This window comes from Lynx canadensis, chromosome E1, assembly GCF_007474595.2.
Source record: "Lynx canadensis isolate LIC74 chromosome E1, mLynCan4.pri.v2, whole genome shotgun sequence".
NCBI lineage: Eukaryota > Metazoa > Chordata > Mammalia > Carnivora > Felidae > Lynx > Lynx canadensis.
Window position 1 is genome coordinate 39,012,656 of NC_044316.2, and position 20,207 is coordinate 39,032,862.

The window sequence follows — 20,207 nt, forward strand, 5'->3', positions numbered from 1 at the left end:
AACCTATATTTGAATGAAGTGTTACTTCCGTTAAGGAAAATTTGCTGTTCCCTCCAGGGTAAAGGAATCCAGTAGTATCCTAATAAGCATGTGGTTAGTTTTCTTTCTTAAAAAATGGTACCATCTCAAGGACTCCATTTTTATGTCTGCTGATGACAGGTCAGTAGCTTGACCAGCCTGAGAGAGAGGGATGTCATGCACATGTACTGAAGTACAGCCTCCATAATGGCCACTTTGACAGTGAGCTTATTGTGCAAGCTCATTGTGAAGAGGGAGCCTGGCTGACCTCCATGAATCAGCTTGTCCACGTAGTTATGGAGCTCTTTCTCTGGGGTGGATGTTCTGTAGAGGGCGTTAAAATGAGTCACAAAGAGCCATATGTCTTGTGCTCACTCCCAGAGGAATGCAATTTTCATAACTTATGGACCTGTCATATGCGAACATTTCTTATAGGAATTGTGCAAAAATAAAATTTATAAAAATTCTAGTGTATAAGGAGCATAAAGCAGTACTGAAAATAACAAATATGTTGCATTACCCATTATATTCCTGACAGGAGGAGATGTTTGTCTTTAGCAGGCATTGGTGAAAATGAATTCTCTACAGTTTTACACATCTGATGAGTTAAAAGATTTTCCATAGACTAGCTTCTGGCTCCATGCACTTCATACCTTGTATCTTCTTCTGTTATCTACATATTTCTGGTGCTATGTGCTATAAGATACGTTCATATTACAACTTGCAGCCCTGTGTCTTTATGAAATGACACTACATGGGCATGGTGGGCAGTGGGAATAGTCCTAGAAGCCTCCCATGGAAATGATGAGAACCTCATTAATATATTCCACGATGTTCAATTCAACTGTCTTTGGCTTAAGTTGACTTTATGTCCATATGCTTACAATAAGTCAGTTCATGTCTGCTAATATGCCTGGCTAATTGCATCCTTTACTTTCCCTCAAATGTTACATTTATATAATAAATTGTATGGTCACCCATCTTAGACATGATAGGTCACCCCCAGACATGAGGGAAAGTGATAGAGGAGAAATTGGAGTAGAGATAGCAGACTTAACCAATGGTGCTAAAATTATCTTAGTTTTGCACAAATTTTACAAAAATGGCTATACAGATATAATTCTAGGGCCCTTCCTGTGCTAATGAGGGACGCTGAGGCTTATGCATCATCACTGTCATGGTAAATTCACCTGTCAATATCCCTGCCCTCAGCCTGGTCCACCATCCTACTTGGTTCTTCCAAGTCCTGAATCTTTCCTGGATTCTATGGGGTCAGTTAGTTCCTTGAACATGTTTTTGTTGTTGTTGTTGTTGTTGAGGCTTCTTCTACCATTCTGAAACAATAGGCTTTCTCCACTGTGGTAGGAGCAGACAGATGAAGGTGCTGCAAAATGGAAAAACAGCTATCCAGATTCAGATTCAACAAACTAACATTAACTGATCGCCCATGCAGGCTAGCCATTAAAAGGTGAGCAAATCCCAGGGATCAATGGGGACACTCTTCTTCCCATCCATGGAAACCCAAGGACATCTACTCACTCACGTAGCGGATCAGGGACAGATTTGGGACCAGAGATTAGGGCTAGTGCTCTTTCCAACTTACCTTGTCATGAACTGAAGTAAATGTGACTGTGTGAGGCACTTTATTTTACCAGAGAATCCTTAGATCTGTCACATTAGGATCAACCGTAGAAATTCAAAAGCACCAGACTCATCAGAAAAAATTGCAACAGAAAACATTTTTAATGAATGGAAAAAAAAAAAAAAAAAAAAAAAAGTCCCCTGTGCTAGAAACAAAACATTGAGATGGAGCGAGATTTCTCCTACTTCTCAGAAAGATTACATGGAAAGAACATGAGAAAAAGAAGAGTAGAGAAGGAAACCAAATTCTAGCCCTTGCATTTTTTAAGAACAGAAATAAATTATTTCCTTGGGTTATTTAGTCAATGGGATTCTGCAGAGGCAGGCTTTTTTTTTTCTTTATAACTTGTTTTCTCACTTTGGTGCTTTAGAAGGTACTCTTTGCTCCATTGTAATGTTGCTTATTTTGGAGGATTTTTCTTCAACTGAGTGGACCCTCAGGGAAAGGACATTGCCAAGTTGATCTAGTTCCTCAACCACTGTTTTGACGACAATTTCTTCTTTTGAGTCTAAAATAAAATAAATGCAAATCTAGTACTCATTCTTAATGGGTTGAAAGATACTTAGTCATTAATGGTAGGCTTTTATCTTTTTTTTTTTTTCAACATTTATTTATTTTTGGGACAGAGAGAGACAGAGCATGAACGGGGGAGGGGCAAAGAGAGAGGGAGACACAGAATCGGAAACAGGCTCCAGGCTCTGAGCCATCAGCCCAGAGCCTGACGCGGGGCTCGAACTCACGGACCGCGAGATCATGACCTGGCTGAAGTCGGACGCTTAACCGACTGCGCCACCCAGGCGCCCCTATGGTAGGCTTTTAAAAGTTGTATTTGTTGGGCACCTGGGTGGCTCAGTTTGTTAAGCGTCCAACTTCGGTTCAGGCAATGATCTCATGGTTCGTGGGTTTGAGCCCCCCCATGGGGCTCTGTGCTGACAACTCAGAGCCTGGAGCCTTCTTTGGATTCTGTGTCTCCCTCCCTCTCTGCCCCTCCCCTGCTTGCACTCCATCGCCCGCTCTCTCTCTGTCAAATACAAACATTAAAAAATTTTAAAAATAAAAATAGTGTTTGTAAGTTTGCAGTAAATTGAGATATAATACTGTGTTTGAAGCCTATGCAAGGCCCAGAACTGCCTTATACTTGCCACTGTTTTTAGAACAATGAGTGTTTAAGAGTGTGAACAACCTAAGTGTCAGGCAGGTACTGGCCTGGAGCAAGTAATGTCTTCTTTTTAATACCAACCTGCCCTATTTTTTGTGGTTTAAAATAAAGTAGCTCTTCCACCAAAGCACTGAAACTGGGAAAATAATAGGTCCTAGGTAAGAAAAATGGAGATTGAGTCCCCATTTCAGTAAGTTTATAATTTGACCACATCTGTTCTACGAGAATATAAAATACAAACATTAAGAACTTCCATAACGACCCCTGATTCCTTCATTGGCTACAAGTAACCTTAGAAACAATTTTTTATATTTTTATTAAAATTTTGTTTAATGTTTATTTATTTTTGAGAGACAGAGCATGAGCAGGGGAGGGGCAGAGAGAAAGGAAGACCTAGAATCTGAAGCAGGCTCCAGGCTCTGAACTGTCAGCACAGAGCCTGACGCAGAGCTCGAACTCAGGAGCTGCAAGATTGTGACCTGAGCCAAAGTCGGAGGCTTAACCGACTGAGCCACCAAGGCACCCCAATTTAGAAACAATTTGATTTAGTGTACAAATAAGTGACTTATTAAAACTGCTGCTTTTGAAAAGATTTATACCAAGTAAAAAAAAAAACCTTCTGTACCTTTGACTTGATTTTCAGAGTGTATTGGCCCACGTCCTTTTGATTTGTAACATATGGACTTGCTTTTTCTGTGAAGAGAAGAGTAAATTGTTGCTTTTTTTTTTTCTTTCACAAGGAAGCTCATAAATACCTATGAATTGGGAATAAAAGTTTTGGTGTTCTAGTTTCCACAAAATTAAATTCCTCTTATGCTTAAGAGACATATAAGTAAGCCTCTCATGACCTCAATGTACTGAAGGAGGAAATTAAATGAATGTTTATGATAAGAAATTCCCTTGTGACCAGCTATTTTCTCTTTTGTCTCCCTATCCGGGGACTACAAGTTTTCAGTCTGACTTTTCAGTCAATCACCTGGCCAATGAACATGTTTGGGGTGCCACAATGCAGAAGGCGCTGGGCTAGCTGCTATAGAAAATGTAGAGTGATGACACAAGCAGTTTATACCATTGAAAATAAAGTACATGCATGTGAGTTGTCTGGAAAACAGCATGAAAGATGTAGTAAAAGAAGTGAATAATGAACAGTGTAATGAGCCCTTAGTTTGAAGGAGGGAGCATCACTGTTGAGTTCCTATGAGAATAAATTGTAGAGGACTGACACTGGCCTTGGAAGATGCATGAGATAGAACTGACTCCCGGTGTGACCACAGGCAAGCATTTAGCAATAGCCACTGATTACCAAGTCCCCTTCTGTGTGCAAGCCACTCTCGTGAGCACTTCACCTACATAGTGAAGCGCTATGGTCAAGAGTAAAGAGTGTGGTTTTGGTGTTCTCACAATCTTACCAATAAGGAAACTGGGATTTAAAGAGTTTAAGCTATGTGTTCAAATTCACCCAGTGGTGTGATGTGTGCCCAGGGCTACGATTCCAGGGCTATTGCTCTTGGCTAACAAGCTATGATCACTTCTCCAATGAAATCGTCATTGTTCCTCTTTCAAATGAAAATGTAATAACCCACTTAAGACAGGGTGCACGTGTGGTAACTAGTGAATTAACAATAAAATAGAGTGTGTTGTTATGGGACATGTGCTTCCCCAGTAAATCATAGAAGGCAATTTTCCACTTGGAGTATAGGAATTGTTTAACCTTCGGTATTTAGATGTCCTGTTATTATAGATACACACCCTTTATGTACTTAGATATTTGATTTGGCTTACACATGGCTGCTTGTTTTCATTTCACTTGGATGCAGTAATAAATTCCCAAGACCACAGTGAGTATGATCCTTAGGGTAGGAAATTCTAGAATATGATACTGGTACACATGTGATACCGAGCAAACCCAGTGGACGTGAGATTAATTTTTTTCACAAGTTAGTATTTACCTTTCTTCTCCATCTAGTAATTTGCAATACGTTTCTATTTCTTTTTCTAAAAATATTTTGATATCTAGAAGCTGTTGGTACTCCAGCTTCTGGCCTTCTGTTTCTGTGCGAATCTGTTGCAACTCTTCCTCCATTGCCCCAATCTGGTCCTGGATCTGCTGGAGCTGGAGGCAGTAATTACCTTCAGTTTCAGCCAGGGAGCATTCATACGAATGTTTCTGGAAGAAGAATAAAGCCAGGCTTGCATGGACAGTAGATAAACAGTGCATTCATATTTAAAACATTCTCAAGGTGGAAAGAAGCATTTATATGAGGTCTAAATCCTTTCAGTTGAAAATCTGCATTAGCCAGGGGTTTTTTGTTTGTTTGTTTGTTTTTCAAACAAACATTTTTCTCTCCATTGAGAAAGTTTAACTTTTAAACTTTGGGATTGGTGAGTCAGAAGTCTATGGGGGGCGCCTGGGTGGCTCAGTTGGTTAAGCGTCTGACTCTGCATTTTGGCTCAGGTCATGATCTCGTGGTTCGTGAGATGGAGCCCCACATTGGGCTCTGTGCTGACAGTGTGGAGCCTGCTCAGGATTCTCTGTCTCTCCATCTCACTCTGCCCCTCCCCTGCTTGTGCACATGTGCTCTCTCTCAAAATAAATAAATAAACTTAAAAAAGGAGTAATGTTTTATGGACAACATTCTTATTATTTACTACATTTACCACATTTTATACTTTTGGTTATATGTAATTAGTTATATATAGTTAGTTAGATGTGTGTTTGTTCATACATATACACACTCATTCAAATCAATGGTGACTCTTACGAACCATGGCCACGAGGGACTGAAGTTCTATTTCCAAGGTTTGCAGATTGCGTTTCAGCTCCATCAGCTCATTTCTGGCTGTGGTGGCTGCTCCTGAATCATCAGAAATCTGTTGTTGCAGTGAGGCACTCTGTAGCATAATCATCAGAAGGGTTAGTGAGCAGCTCGATGGTCTACTGACCAAGCCCTTGGTCTGTGATTGGCCACAGATGTACCTTTTCATTAAACCAGGCCTCCGTGTCTTTGCGGTTCTGCTCAGACAAGTCCTCATACTCGGCCCTCATGTTGTTCAACAGGACAGTTAGGTCCACGCCTGGCGCTGCGTTCACCTCCACGTTCACATCCCCCCCAGCCGCGTACTGTAGGACATTCATTTCCTGGAAAAAGGATCAGTCTTAACACTCAAGGAAGAATTTTGATTGATAGTCCAACTCTGCTCTGAAGTGGACAGAGGACTGAAATCAGGTCATATCTGAAGCTACCCTTGCAGGGTCCCTTACCTCCTCGTGATTTTTTTTAAGGTATGCCAATTCCTCACTGAGCGTTTCAAACTGTATCTCGAGGTCGGTTGTACAAAGGGTCAGCTCATCCATAACCCTGTGAAGACCATTGATGTCGGCCTCTACACTCTGGTGTAGAGCAAGTTCATTTTCATACCTGAAAGGTTATTAAAGCGCTTGAGAATTGTAACCGTAGGCAGGTACAAAGCATAACTGTTTCCAACATGTTGTATAATGAAGGATAGGATGTTCTATGCATGCTCCTGAGGCTTATTGCATAGGCAGATTGGAATCCCTACTGATTTATAATGAATATTTTGGAAGAGTTCTTTATTCAGAGTTTTTATCATCCAAAGTGCTTAATCATTGAATTAAAATGTTGTTTAAAATTTATGATCGCTCTTTTTATAAGGGTGCATTTAATTTCTTCAGGGATTTAGTCTGATGTCATAAAAACATGTTGGCTTTTAAAGCAAAAGGTCTGTTTTTTACTCCAACGGTTGTATTTGCCTTTATTACAATTAATTACGTTATTTCACCTACTTCAGCCTGAAGTCATCAGCAGTCAGTCTGGCATTGTCATTTTGCAGAATAATGCTGGCATTACAGGTGGCCATGGAAATAACCTGAATAGGGTAGATTGTGCAAAATGTTAAGTGCTGAAAGTCGAGGGAGAGTCCAGAATTTAAATGTGATTCTTAATCTTCTCAACCCATCAAGTATCTATTTTAGTATCATTTTTTCCATATTAAAAGAATCTGGCTTTATCTTCAGATAATGAATGTCTAGAGCTTAAGAGCCAAAGTGTAAGCTTTTACAATCACAGATACTTTTATTTCTCTTGATCAAAAAATATGAGCCAAATATAAGATCAATAAAGCAATCATACCCATTTTGAAACTATTTGTCTATGATTTTTTTTTAATACTACAATTTTTTTTTCCACTTACTGCTTTAAGCACTGGGAATGGAGAGTGAGCAAATTCTACATCATGCAAAAATTTTAAGCACATTTTATATATATATTTTTTTTTAGTGAATATACACCTAGAGTCTCATAAAAGTATGCACATCTATATTTCTTACCTGTCTCTTAAGATCTTCAATGACTGAGAAATATCTCGTGTGGTCATGATCTAGACCCCTGCAAGAACCGGGTCCGTATTTCTCGTACCAGGCCTTGATTTTCTGCTCCAGGTCTACGTTTGCCTCCTCGAGGGCTCGGACGTGGTCCAGGTAGCATGCCAGGCGGTCGTTGAGGTTTTGCATGGTCATCTTTTCATTCCCGGAAAGGAGGCCATGCTCATTTCCAAGAAAACCAGCAGAGAAGCCCCCACCACCATTACAGAAACCTCCACCAGAAGAAATGCTCCCAAGAGTAAAAGAAACGCTGCTTCCGGCTCCAGACCCACGGCATGCGTTCCCAGCCCCGAAACCTGGACCTCCACCAGACAGCCGCCCTGGGCCAGTTCGTGAGCAGACTCGCCTGGATCCACCAGAAAGTTGAAAAGACATGGCAATAATATAGCGTAGCGACCCTTTCTCAGCGAGGAGCGAAGCAAAAGTACACCATCCATAGCCGGGATCTCCATTGGCCTTTTATAGGAGTCTGTAGGTCATTTCAGTCTTGACTGTTTCAAGCTGTAATAAAATATTACTTGCTCCCTAATTGTTGTTTTTCATAATTGGGTGATTTTTAATAGGGTCCAGTCTGTAGGTAGAAAAGTGCCCCCAGGATATCTTGGTCTATGAAAAAGGTACCAGGTCGAGTAATACTAAATCATAGTTTCAAAGGTCAAAATTAAATATGAGTACCCATATCTCTTTTTTTTTTGACTTCTGGAAGAGAGTCTAGTGTTTTTTTTTCCCCCCTAGACAATAAAGAATTAATAATTCACATGAGAAATGTCTACGGCTTTTGTCCTGAGAATGTTTATGGAGTATTTCTATTATTCATGCTTTACTGGACATTTCCTTTCTTATTAATAGGAGGTACTCGCAGTATACAGTGATCTGTTGATAGTCGGGTTTTTTTAATTGATTTTTTAAGTTGAAAACTGAAATAATAGAAATCCTGCCATACTTTTTGAGCCTCCGACTTTGGTTCAGGTCATGATCTCACGGTCTGTGGGTTCGAGCTCCGTGTCGGGCTCTGTGCTGACAGCTCAGAGCCTGGAGCCTGCTTCAGATTCTGTATCTCCCTCTCTCTCTGACCCTCCCCCGTTCATGCTCTGTCTCTCTCTCTCTCTCAAAAATAAATAAACGTTAAAAAAAAAAGAATTATTTTGAGAACTGAACTTCCTATTGATGAATACAGAGTAAAATATTTGAAGGAGAGGTGTGTTTTCATCCCTACCTAGAAAACCAATGATTATCGTACTCGAGATGGAAAATTAGTTGTGATAGGTAAGGAGCCTCTTCATTCTCTTCCTTTGACGCCCATGGGAAGTTATCCCATGTGGTTGTGCTTCATTTCCCCGCAAGGCAAATGAAAATACTAACACTGAATGTTGAGCAGTTCTGATAATTAATGACTATAAAGCAGTCTGAAGGGCACAAACATTTTGTAGATGTTAATTATTTAAATTATTATAATAAAACGAACATGTCAGACAGGGTCAGGTGTCTATAACTTATAATGCTACAAATTGGCTACTGATTATGGGTTTAGATCGTTTAGAAACAGTAATTTTTTCTGAATGAGATTTTTTTTAATGTTTATTTTTGAGAGAGAGAGAGCATGCATACGAGCATGAGTGGGGGAGGGGCAGAGAGAAAGGGAGAGAGAGAATTCCAAGCAGGGTCCCTGCCAGCAACTAGAGCCCAACACAGGCTTTGGGTTCATGAACTGTGAGATCATTATGTGAGCCGAAATCAAGAGTTAGATGTTTGACCAACCCAGGAGCCCCCGGATGAGATTTTTCAATGCTGTGCATATCAGATACTTTGAAAAACACCCAAGGTTATTGCTCCTAAAAGATACAGAATATCTGGCAGGCCAGAACACATGGATTTTTTTGACCAAAATATTTTAAGATAATATAAAACTGTAACTCAGCCCATTGCTACAGGTTTAGAACAATGTGTGATAGGAGGTGCAGCTGGTATTCAGAGACTTGTTTTTAATTTTTTTGTGACCTGGTAACCATTTTAATCTTTTGCCCAAATGTCCCATGAATAAAACAAGAGAAACAGAGTATGGGGTCTGTGTAATAGTTTATAAGTCTTTAGTGTCTTGGATAAGAGGTATTGTGAGTCCACAAAGTATTATTAACATAATCTACTTATCTCTAGATATCTTATAAATATGAATTAACTTGTAATCTTTTGTAGAACAAGTTAGGCATATATTATTAGAACCATTTTGGGGATGAGTTGGCTGTGAAGCTAAGTGCCAACACAGATCACAAAGCAGGACTGGAATGTATGATGCTTAACTCCTGAAAACACTGTCATCTGTTTGCTCATCAGGGAAAATCTCTTGACTTACTTTTTTTTTTTTTAATGTTTATTCATTTTTGAGAGAGAGAGAGAGAGACAGAGCATGAGCAGGGAAGGGGAAGAAAGAGAGGAAGACACAGAATCCAAAGCAGGCTCCAGGCTCTGAGCTGTCAGCACAGAGCCCGACATGGGACTCGAACCCACAAACCGTGAGATCATGACCTGAGCCGAAGTTGGATGTTTAACCGACTGAGTACCCAGGTGCCCCTTGACTTTTCTTAATCATAGATTTCCTCTACACGAATACTTGCTACAAAAGTTTAGGTATGCTTTAGTCCTTTCCAGAAGTGGGGGGTAGACTTAACAAATTCTCTAGGCCATTTCTATCCATACATTTCTTCCTCAAGAGTGTTATTGTATTCATGGCAAGAAACACATACCATTACCCTTTCTTGAGATTCTGTTAGGCCTTAGAACGTTCATTATATAGTGTGCATATTCTAGGTACTCGAAAATAATTGCATTAAATTAAACTTTAAGTTATGCAGTATAGATGTCTGCTTACCTCAAGATAAAGACGTTCATCACATTATCTTACTCTAATGATCCTATGCTAATTTTGCCCCTGATAAATTTAGTGTTTAGTTTCAAACATGCTTCAATGTCTTTTGATGTGGTTCAAAATTTACATTCTACATTTCTGTTATCCAAGTTGGAACAGTATTTTTCTCGAACATGAATGACGTTTGTTTTATAGTGATAATAGTTTTTTGGAGAATCAGTTTCTTTTTAAAATTTTTTAAATTTTCTATTTTTTAGAGGGAGAGAAAGTGGGGGAGGGGCAGAGAGAGAGAGAGAGAGAGAGAGAGAGAGAACCACAAGCAGGCTCCATGCACAGCACAGAGTCCAGCTCCCAACGTGGGGCTTGATCCCACGATGACCCTGGGATCATCACCTGAGCCGAAATTAAGAGTCCGATGCTCAACCCTACTGTGCCACCCAGGTATCCCAAGAATCAGATTCTGGTGTGTTAATTCTTCCCACAGAATGGCTTCCCTGGTTTTGATAGTCCCACTCTGCTCTGAGGTGAACATTGGACCTGAGGAATGAGATCAGACACTATCTGAAGCCACTCTGCAGGGTCCCTTACCTCCTTGTAAAGGACTCTGATGACGGCTTAGTCTTTGTTTGGAGTTAGAATGCATTTAGATTTTTCCTCCCTTCCCTCAGTAGAAGGAAGGATTCCTTGTGGAATCCTGAGGTTCTCAATACTATGGTATTATGTTAGAGTGAAGCACACAGACTCTGAGCCAGACTGCTTGGATTAGCATTCCAGCAATTCCAGTTATTAGCTGTGTGACCTTGAGAAAGCCAGTCACTCTCTGCCTTAGTTTCCTTATGTATAAAAAGAGCATAATTAACAGTACCTATCTTATAGGGTTGTTTTGAGAATAAAATGAGGCTTAGAATAGAGTTTAAAGTGCTGGGTATCACTATTACTGATTCTTTCCTGGAAGTTATGTAAAAAAGTCCTGCTTATACTTTGGTTTTGTTACCTTTTATTTTGGTATCACTTTTAAGAAATCATTTCCAAGACCAATGTCAAGGAACTTTCTCCTATGTCTATGGCCATATCACCGTGAACACGCCCAATCTCGTCTCCTATGTTTTGTTTGAGGACTTTGATGGTTTTAGGTCTTAAGTTTAGGTCTTTAATCCATTCCGAGTTGATTTTTGTGTATAGTATGGGATAGGGGCCACTTTCACATGGGCCTCTTTTTACATGTGATATTCAGTTTTCCCAACACCATTTTTTTAACATGTTTTTAAAGCTTTATTTTATTTTTGAGAGAGACAGAAACAGCATGAGTAGGGGAGGAGCAGAGAGAGAGGGAGACAGAGAATCCTAAGCAGGCTCCGCACTGCCAGCATGGAGCCTGATGCGGGGCTTAAACTCACAAACTGTGAGATCATGACCTGAACCGAAACAAAGAGTTGGACACTTAAGCGACTGAGCCACCCAGGCGCCCCCCAACACCATTTGTTGAAGAGTCTACCCTTTCCCCATTATGTATCCTTGTCCCCTTTGTCAAAGATAAGTTGACCATATATATGTGGATATATTTCTGGGATCTCTACTCTCTTTATTGTGGTAAAATACACAGAACATAAAATTATCACCTTACCCATTTTTAAGCATACAATTCAGTGGTATTGAATACATTCATAATATTGTGCAACTGCCATCCATCTTTATAACTGTTTTCATTTTGTAAAACTTAAATATACCCATTAAACAATAACTCCCCATTCCCTTCTCCCCCAGCCCCTAGCAATCACCATTCTATTTTTTTCTCCCTATGAATTCCACTACTCTAGTACCTTATATAAGTGGAATCATACAGTATTTGTCTTTTTGTGACTGAATTATTTTACTTAACATAAAGACTTCCAAATTTCATCCATATAGAAGCATGTGTCAGGACTGCCTTCCTTTCAAAGGCTGAATATATTCCATTGTATGTTTATACCACATTTTGCTTATTCATTCATCATTGATGATTACTTGGGTTGCTTCTACATTTTTAGTTATTATGAATGATGCTGCTCTTAACATGGATGTACAAATATCTCTTCAAGATCCTGCAATCAATTCTTTTGGGTATTTACCCAGAAGTGGAATTGTTGGATCGTATAGTAATTCTATTTTTAACTTTTTGAGAAAATGTCATACTGTTTTCCATAGTGGCTATACCAGTTTGCATTCCTATGAATAGTGCTCAAGGATTCTAATTTCTCCACATTTTTATGTCTGCCATACTGTTTTATTTATTGTAGCTTTGTAATATGTTTTGAAATCAGGAAGTGTGATTGTCTTCTCTCAAAATTGCTTTAGCTATTAAGGTTCTTTTGTGTATCTATATGAATTTTAGGATTGCTTTTTCTGTTTATGATAAAAAATGCCATTGGGATTTTGATAGGGATTGCATTAAATCTGTAGATTGCTTTGGTAGTATGGCCATTTAAACATTATTAATTCTTCCAGTTCATGAGCATGGGATGTCTTTCAATTATTTGTGGGTGCTTTAATTTCTTTAATCAATGTTTTGTAGTTTTCTGTGTATAAGTCTCTCATCTCCAGAGTTAAGTTTTTTTCTAAGTATTTTATTCTTTTTGATGCTACTATAAATGGAATTATCTTCTTAATTTTCTTTTTTTTTTTTAAGTTTTATTCATTTTTGAGAGGCAGAGAGAGACAGAGCATGAGCAGGGAAGGGGCAGAGAGAGGGAGACACAGAATCTGAAATGGGCTCCAGGCTCTGAGCTGTCAGCACAGAGCCCGATGCGGGGCTCGAACTCATGAACTGTGAGATCATGACCTGAGCTGAAGTTGGACACTCAACCGACTGAGCCACCCAGGAGCCCCTTAATTTTCTTTTTTGAAAAATTTATTATTAAGTGTATAAAAATGTAACTGATTTTTTATGTTGATTTTGTATCCTGCCACTTTGCTGAATTTATTCGTTAGTTATAACAGTTTTTTGGTGAAGTCTTTAGGGTTTTCTATATATAAGAGCATGTCATCTGCAAACAGAGACAATTTTACTTCTTCTCTTCCAATTTAGGTACCTTTTATTTCTTTTTCTTGCCTAATTGCTCTGGCTAGGAATTCCAGTATTGAATAAAAGTGGCAAGAATGAATATTATTGTTTTATTCCTGACATGGAGGAGAAGCTTTCAGTTTATTTTTACCATTGACTATGTTATTACCTGTGGTATTGTCAAATATGGCCTTTTTATTATGTTGACTTACATTCCTTCTGTACCTAATTTGTTGAGCATTTTTATCACGAAAAGGTGTTGAGTTTTGTCAAATTCTTTTTCTGTATCTTTTGAGATGATCACATGATTTTTACCCTTCCTTCTGTTAATGTGGTGTATCACATTCATTAATTTGTTTATGCTGAACCATTCTTGCATCCCAGGGATAAATCCCATTTGATCATGGTGTATGATTCTTTTAATGTGCTGTTGAATTTGTTTTGCTAGAATTTTGTTGAAGATTTTTGCATCTAAGTTCATCAGGGATATTGGCCTATAATTTTCTTTTCTTGTAGCATCTTTGTCTGGTTTTGGTATAAGAGTAATGCTGGCCTTTTGTAAAGTGAGTTTGGAAGTGTTTTCTCCTTCTCAGTTTCTCTCTCTCTCTCTCTCTCTCTCTCTCTCTCTCCGGTTGGTCTAGTAAAGATTTGTCCATTTTAGGGGCGCCTGGGTGGCGCAGTCGGTTAAGCGTCCGACTTCAGCCAGGTCACGATCTCGCGGTCCGTGAGTTCGAGCCCCGCGTCAGGCTCTGGGCTGATGGCTCAGAGCCTGGAGCCTGTTTCCGATTCTGAGTCTCCCTCTCTCTCTGCCCCTCCCCCGTTCATGCTCTGTCTCTCTCTGTCCCAAAAATAAATAAACGTTGAAAAAAAATTAAAAAAAAAAAAAAAAGATTTGTCCATTTTATTTTTTCAGAAAACCAACTCTCAGTCTTCTTGATCTTATCCGTTTCTTTTCTAGTCTCCATTTCATTTATTTCTGTTCTAATTTTTATTATTTCCTTCCTTCTGCTAACTTTAGGCTTAATTTCTCCTTCTTTTTCTAGTTCTTTGATGTGTAAAGTTAGATTGTTTATTTGTGAACTTTCTTCTTTCTTGATATGGGTGGTTATCCCAGAAAGTTCCCTCTAAGTACTGCTTCTGCTGCATCCCATAGGTTTTGGTATATTATATTTTCATGTCCATTTGTCTCAAGATTTTTTTTTTAATTTTCCTTTCAATTTCTTCTTTAACCCATTGGTTGTTCAGAAATGTCTTAGTTAGTTTCTAAATATTTCTGAATTTTCCAATTGTCCTTCTGTTATTGATTTCTAGTTTCATACTCTGTGTCCAGAAAAGACACCTGATACAGTTTCAGTCTTCTTCAGTTTGTTAAGACGTGTTTTGTGGCCAAACATTGTGTTGCAGAATTCCACTCTTGCCCTGTCTAGTTCCTGCATCTCTCTCTTTTCCATTCTACCTTCAAATATCACCATTTACAGTTTGTTGTTGTTGTTGTTATTTTAAGGATGTATTTGGCTCTTCAATTTCTTATTTCCACTCTATGAGCAAGTTGCACTCAGGGATTAGATTTTATACACTTTTATTCTCATTGCCAGCACTTAGCAAGTGTGCATAACAAGTGTTTATAGATGGAAGGGGAAAGATTTAAAATTTTACAGAGATGTGAAAAAGACTCCAACCAGTTTGCCTGTTAAACTTACTCCTAACTTGTGAAGGCCACTGAATTAAACAGAAGAAATTAAAAATAAGATTCAGCTCCCATCTGGGGTATGCTTAAAATGCAAAGATTGGCCACAACCAGTGGAGATGTCTTGCAACAAGAAGAGTTTTTATTGAAACACCACCAGAGAGAAATCCAAAGAAATGCTACAATTCTAAAAATAGGTTCATAAGTCACTGGAAGAAAAGCAGAAAAATAAGAGGGCTTTCACTTAGGAACCTAGCTTCAGGTTGGTATTTTAATTTAGGGGCTCTTCTTTGGGGGTTCAGGAAGGCACCCTCTGTTCACTCTTTATGTTGTTGGCTTTGGTGGATTTCTCTTCCACAGTGTGAACTCTGGATGAGAGAACTTTGCCACGAGGATCTATTTCTTCAACAATCGTTTTAACCATGGTGGTTTTAGATGAGTCTAAAATGACACATAAGAATTGTTAGAATTTATCAAATTCATAAAGGGGAAATAATTAACTCACAATTTGAAACATACAAGTAAATACCGGATGCTTAACACAGCTTTTGTTTACCTTTTGTTTGATTTCCTGGTCCTCCATAGCCTTTTGATTTAACACAAGAGCTGTAAAAATAAGAGAGCTTGTATTAATTATTTCACTCTGTTTTGCTGAGGAAATTGTAAAACAAGGATTTAAGATGGGAGATCTCTGGGGACGCCTGGGGGGCTCAGTCTGTTAAGTGTGATTCTTGATTTCAGCTCAGGTCATGATTTCAGTGTTCATGAGTTTGAGCCCTTCATGGGGCGCCACACTGGCAGTGTAGAGTGTGCTTGAATTCTCTCTCTGACCCTTCCCTGCTTGTGCTCTCTCTCTGCCTTCCTCTCTCTAAAATAAATAAACTTTAAAAAAAAAAGATGGGAGATATCTGGATTCTAAATAACACTAGAAGGAGTTTATGTACACATGATATGGGTCATAAATACTTTATCCCTGATTTCAAAAAAAATTCAATAACCTTAAGATAAAATGTTTTCTCAATGGAAGTGGTACTTACCCATCCTCTCCATCTATCAGGCGGCAGTAGGTCTCAATTTCCTTTTCTAGGTGGACCTTGATGTCGAGCAGCTGCTCGTACTCCAGTTTCTGGCCCTCCGTCTCCGTTCGGACCTGGTGCAGCTGTTCCTCCAGGGCCCCGATCTGAGCCTGGATCTGGGCGAGCTGCGTGCAGTAGTTCCCTTCGGTCTCGGTCAGGGAGCACTCCAGGGAGTGTTTCTGAGGATCAGTAAGACACAGTGCAGTAGAAAATGTCACAATGTTGTTTTAGAATCAGGCAGAGCACTTAAGAGACATTTAAAAGAGTTATCCTTACATAATGCAAATGACCATATTTACCCCAAAGAGTCCCCCTTGTTCAATATTAATCGTCATACTGTTGTTGTGTTTGAGAATGACACAGTTGGTGGTGAATGTCACTCATGTCCAGGAGTGTTAGCAAAGATGAACTTGTTTCTTCATAGGGCACAGTGTAAAGATCCCTCTACCCCATCAATATAGCCTATGCTTGTGGAGTCTGGCACAATTTGCCACATTCCCCAGGAAAAAAGTTCTCAGACAATTAGCTGCCTTGTTTCTAATCATGTAACAGCTTCCTCTCAGGGAGATTGTAGCTCTTCTATTAAAAGACAATCCCCTAGTGAAATGCATAAACTTTCCAGAAGTAAAATGACCCAAAGGAAAGAACGACCTTTTAAATCTTTGAATGGTTTGACTCATCGGCTTGTGAATCCAAATGGGTTTATATAGGGTCTCTCCTAAAGAGGGATGCCTGCTATAGTTCTACATGGGATGAAGATAAGAGTGTCTTACTCTTGCATCTGCAAGAATTTTTTGCAAAGTCCCAATTTCATATACATTCATACCCTCCTTTGTGGATCAACTCTAAAGGTTTGTTTACTCGCCATAGTGGAAAAAGTATAGAGGTGGGAGCTAGGAAATCTGGAGAGAAAGTTCTGGTTCCTTCATATTCAACCGTGGGACTCTGGGAAGACTCTTTGAATCTTAGATTGTTCTTTTGGAAATAATGACATGAATTATAAAGTCTGCCCTGCCCAAGCCCTAGGGTTATGGTGGATTCATATGGGGGAAAGTGCTGGGCCTTAATGAAAAGGTTACTATTATTATCATGACTGTTGAGCTTTATAGGCAACCTTCCCGCCTCTGCTTTGTTTCTTGTTTATGCCACCTAAGATGGAACTTGTAAGTACTCTTAATTAAGTGGCCCAAAGGAATGCTAGATGAGGAAGCTAGGAGAGGTGAAAAGGTATTTTTGCACTCCATGGAGAATGCTTTTTGATCTTTTGCCTTAGGAGGGAAGACTCAGGGTAAAAACGCTTTTCTTTTACAGGCACCTCAAAAGAATTGTACTTGCTAATTTCTAATGTTTCATAATTATGAGCATCTAGGTATACTTTCCAGGCAAAGAGGGGTTCTGCTGGGCAAAATGCAAAGGTGTCTTATTTCAAAGCACGGTCATTAACGGATAAAAACAAAACTAAGTAATATCACGTGGAAGAAGCACTCTTCTGATTTTTACCTCAATTTCTGAAACAAATCTTTTTTGTACTTTTTACTGACCATTGCTAAGAGGGACTGAAGTTCAATCTCCAGAGTCTGAAGAGTACGTTTCATTTCCGTAAGCTCATTCCGAGCTGAGGTGGTGGCACCAGCATCGTCGGAAATCTGCTGCTGCAGCGAAGCGCTCTGCAAGGTTGGAGAGCATGTTAGGGTACAGCTTGCCTTGCATCAGCGCTCAGGGCCCGGCAAGCGCGCCCCCACGGGGTTTCACCTTCTCATTGAACCAGGCCTCCGCGTCCCTGCGGTTCTGCTCGGCCAGGTCTTCGTACTCGGCCCGCATGTTGTTCAGCAGGACCGTGAGGTCCACCCCGGGCGCCGCGTTCATCTCCACGTTCACGTTCCCGCCCGCAGCGCACTGCAGGGCCTTCATTTCCTAAAAGAAAGGTAACCATGTTAGGAGCTGAGTATTTTCAAAGGAACTAGACAAGCCAGGATGCAGAAGATTGGAAGTGTTTTGTTTTGCTTTGTTTAAAAAAGTTTGTTTCTTTGGGGGCGGATGAATAGGAACATTTCAAACAGTCTAAACCATAGGGAGAAATTGACAAATTCCTTTTGGAATATTGACGTCAGACATCAGACTCGTCATCTGAAATATATTTTTCAATTTTGGGAGCGAGGAGGATTGTGGAATCGGGGGAGACAGAGCACCTACCTCCTCGTGATTCTTCTTGAGGTAAGCCAGCTCCTCGCTCAGAGTTTCCAGCTGGATCTCTAGGTCCGTTCTGCACAGAGTCAGCTCATCCAGGACCCTGCGCAAACCGCTGACGTCCGCGTCAACGCTCTGGTGAAGGGCCTGTTCGTTTTCAAACCTTAGGAAATAGTAGACACCTGCATTACCTTAGTCCCATCACTTTTTAGGTCATCATAAAACTCCAACCGTGCTTTGAGGTCGAACTGTTAAAATCTACTCAAAACTTCCGTTAGACCGCCCATAATGCAATGAACAAATCTTTGAAGCAAGAGAATAGGAACACTCGAAAATCTTTCATATGATCTTAACATTCATTTGTGTCAGTTCCTAAATTTCCCATTCAGCTGGCCATTCTTACACGCATTTGGTTTAAAACAAAGAAGCAAAATCAAACAAGTTAGGTGACCTCCAATAGCCTAAATTAAAGGGGTGGGGGGAATGTTGAGCTAACCTTCTTTGGTTTCTCTTCAGCTCTACTTACTTTAGCCTGAAGTCATCAGCCGTTAGTCTTGCGTTATCGTTTTGCAGGATAATATTGGCATTACTGGTAGTTACAGAAATTATCTGATAAATGGAGAGTTAGTTAAGAGTGAGGAAATAATCTAAAAATGTCACATTCCCTTGAAATAAAGTCACCTATGAAATTATGGTAATCTTTCTGGCATTCTGTCTCTAATAATAAGATGATTCTTTTGGAAACGGGAAATTAAGTCTGGCCTCTTTTACCACTTCACCCCACCCGTTAAAAAAAATCCTTTCTATGAAAAAACTTATAAATAAATAGCAGGAAACATTGGGCAGTTTTTGATATTTTCATATCACAAAAAGCATAAACGTGCATACCTCATACCAGGTATGGGTGAGCCATGTTCGAAGATTAGAATTTTAATATAAATTATTTTTAATATTGGGGTGCCTAGGTGGCTCAGTCGGTTGGACTTCCAACTTCAGTTCAGGTCATGATCTCATGGCTCGTGAGTCAAGCCCCGTGTTGGGCTCTGTGCTGACAGCTCAGAGCCTGGAGCCTGGTTCAGATTCTGTGTCACCCTCTCTTTCTGCCCCTCTCCTGCTCACACTGTGACTCTCTCTCTCTCTCAAAAATAAACATTAACAAATTTTTTAATAAATTATTTTTAATATTAATAATGAACTTCTGAAAATTAGAAGCTGAGAGCAAAGCCCTGCTGTGTGTAACAGCATACACGTTTGTGGGTGCTTGTGTGGCTAAATACTCTCTGGGTATTAACTAACCCTCACAACATTGTGTTTCTTACCTGGTTCCTGAGGTCATCAATTATTGGGAAGTATCTGCTGTAATCATGATCAAGACCACGGCAGGAACCAGGCCCAAATTTCTCATACCAGCCCTTGATCTTCTGCTCCAGGTCGGCGTTGGCCTCCTCCAGGGCGCGCACATTCTCCAGGTAGGAGGCCAGCCGGTCGTTGAGGTTCTGCATGGTCACCTTCTCGTTGCCCGACAGGAGGCCGTGTTCGTTCCCCATGAAGGCAGTACAAGAGGCCGTCCCCGCTCCGAGCCCTCCGCCATAGCCTCCTGCAGGTGAGCTGCCCCCAAAAGCGCAAGAGAAGCCACTTCCAATGCCTGGCACACCACACGCATTTCCAGCCCCAAAGCCCACTCCCCCGCTAGAGCCAAGCCGTCTGGATGTAGAAGAAAAGCGCACAGACATGATGTCCAGGCTGGAGCGCTTGTTCCTGGGGTGAAGCTTCGATGGCAAATGTTCTGCTCAAACAGTTGAGCTTGTCTTTATATACACATTATCAGGGTGTTTCTTGATGAACTTTGCTACTCATAGCAAAATGGTGTTTGCCAGCTCATCCTGAATTATTCATAATTGGACGATTTTTTTTTTTTTTAATGAACGCCTTTACCCTACTGTGTCCATTTCTGTAGGTGGATAGTTACCTTGGGGTTATTTGTTATCTCCAAAATGGGACAGGGAGGAGTATTATCAAGATTATTATAGTGATGCATTTCAAATTTAGTATGAGCAATCCTTCCTGTCTGCCAGGTTTCAGGACTATACAACTCCTTTAAGAATAAAAAAGTGTGATAGACAAATTTCTCTT

General features: G+C 40.0%; 2 protein-coding genes across 2 annotated transcripts; both read right to left on the minus strand.

Annotated features, from left to right (window-relative positions):
• Window positions 1–1,744: 1,744 nt before the first annotated feature.
• KRT26 (keratin 26) lies at window positions 1,745–7,650 on the minus strand. Its single transcript, XM_030296059.2, has 8 exons — window positions 7,168–7,650; window positions 6,625–6,707; window positions 6,082–6,238; window positions 5,797–5,958; window positions 5,586–5,711; window positions 4,769–4,986; window positions 3,445–3,512; window positions 1,745–2,168 (listed from the first exon to the last, which is right to left on the minus strand). Exons 1-8 carry the CDS (start codon window positions 7,594–7,596, stop codon window positions 2,014–2,016), a joined length of 1,398 nt encoding a protein of 465 aa, XP_030151919.1. The 5' UTR covers window positions 7,597–7,650; the 3' UTR covers window positions 1,745–2,013.
• Window positions 7,651–15,044: 7,394 nt separating this feature from the next.
• On the minus strand, window positions 15,045–19,807 carry LOC115501086 (keratin, type I cytoskeletal 27). Its single transcript, XM_030295955.1, has 8 exons — window positions 19,394–19,807; window positions 18,601–18,683; window positions 18,081–18,237; window positions 17,640–17,801; window positions 17,429–17,554; window positions 15,849–16,066; window positions 15,368–15,417; window positions 15,045–15,252 (listed from the first exon to the last, which is right to left on the minus strand). Exons 1-8 carry the CDS (start codon window positions 19,805–19,807, stop codon window positions 15,110–15,112), a joined length of 1,353 nt encoding a protein of 450 aa, XP_030151815.1. The 3' UTR covers window positions 15,045–15,109.
• Window positions 19,808–20,207: the final 400 nt, after the last annotated feature.

Bases quoted from the DNA above. Each gene is read 5' to 3' on its own strand.
- LOC115501086 (XM_030295955.1), bottom strand. From the start codon at position 19,807: ATGTCTGTGCGCTTTTCTTCTACATCCAGACGGCTTGGCTCTAGCGGG. The intron at 17,802-18,080 runs GTAGGTGCTCTG...CCTTTCTTTTAG, and splicing joins TCAAGAAGAATCACGAGGAG to GAAATGAAGGCCCTGCAGTG. The intron at 17,555-17,639 runs GTGAAACCCCGT...CCAACCTTGCAG, and splicing joins AGGCCTGGTTCAATGAGAAG to AGCGCTTCGCTGCAGCAGCA.
- KRT26 (XM_030296059.2), bottom strand. From the start codon at position 7,596: ATGTCTTTTCAACTTTCTGGTGGATCCAGGCGAGTCTGCTCACGAACT. The intron at 5,959-6,081 runs GTAAGGGACCCT...TCCTTTTTCCAG, and splicing joins TTAAAAAAAATCACGAGGAG to GAAATGAATGTCCTACAGTA. The intron at 3,513-4,768 runs GTAAATACTAAC...TTCTCTTCACAG, and splicing joins TTACTAGATGGAGAAGAAAG to AAAAAGCAAGTCCATATGTT.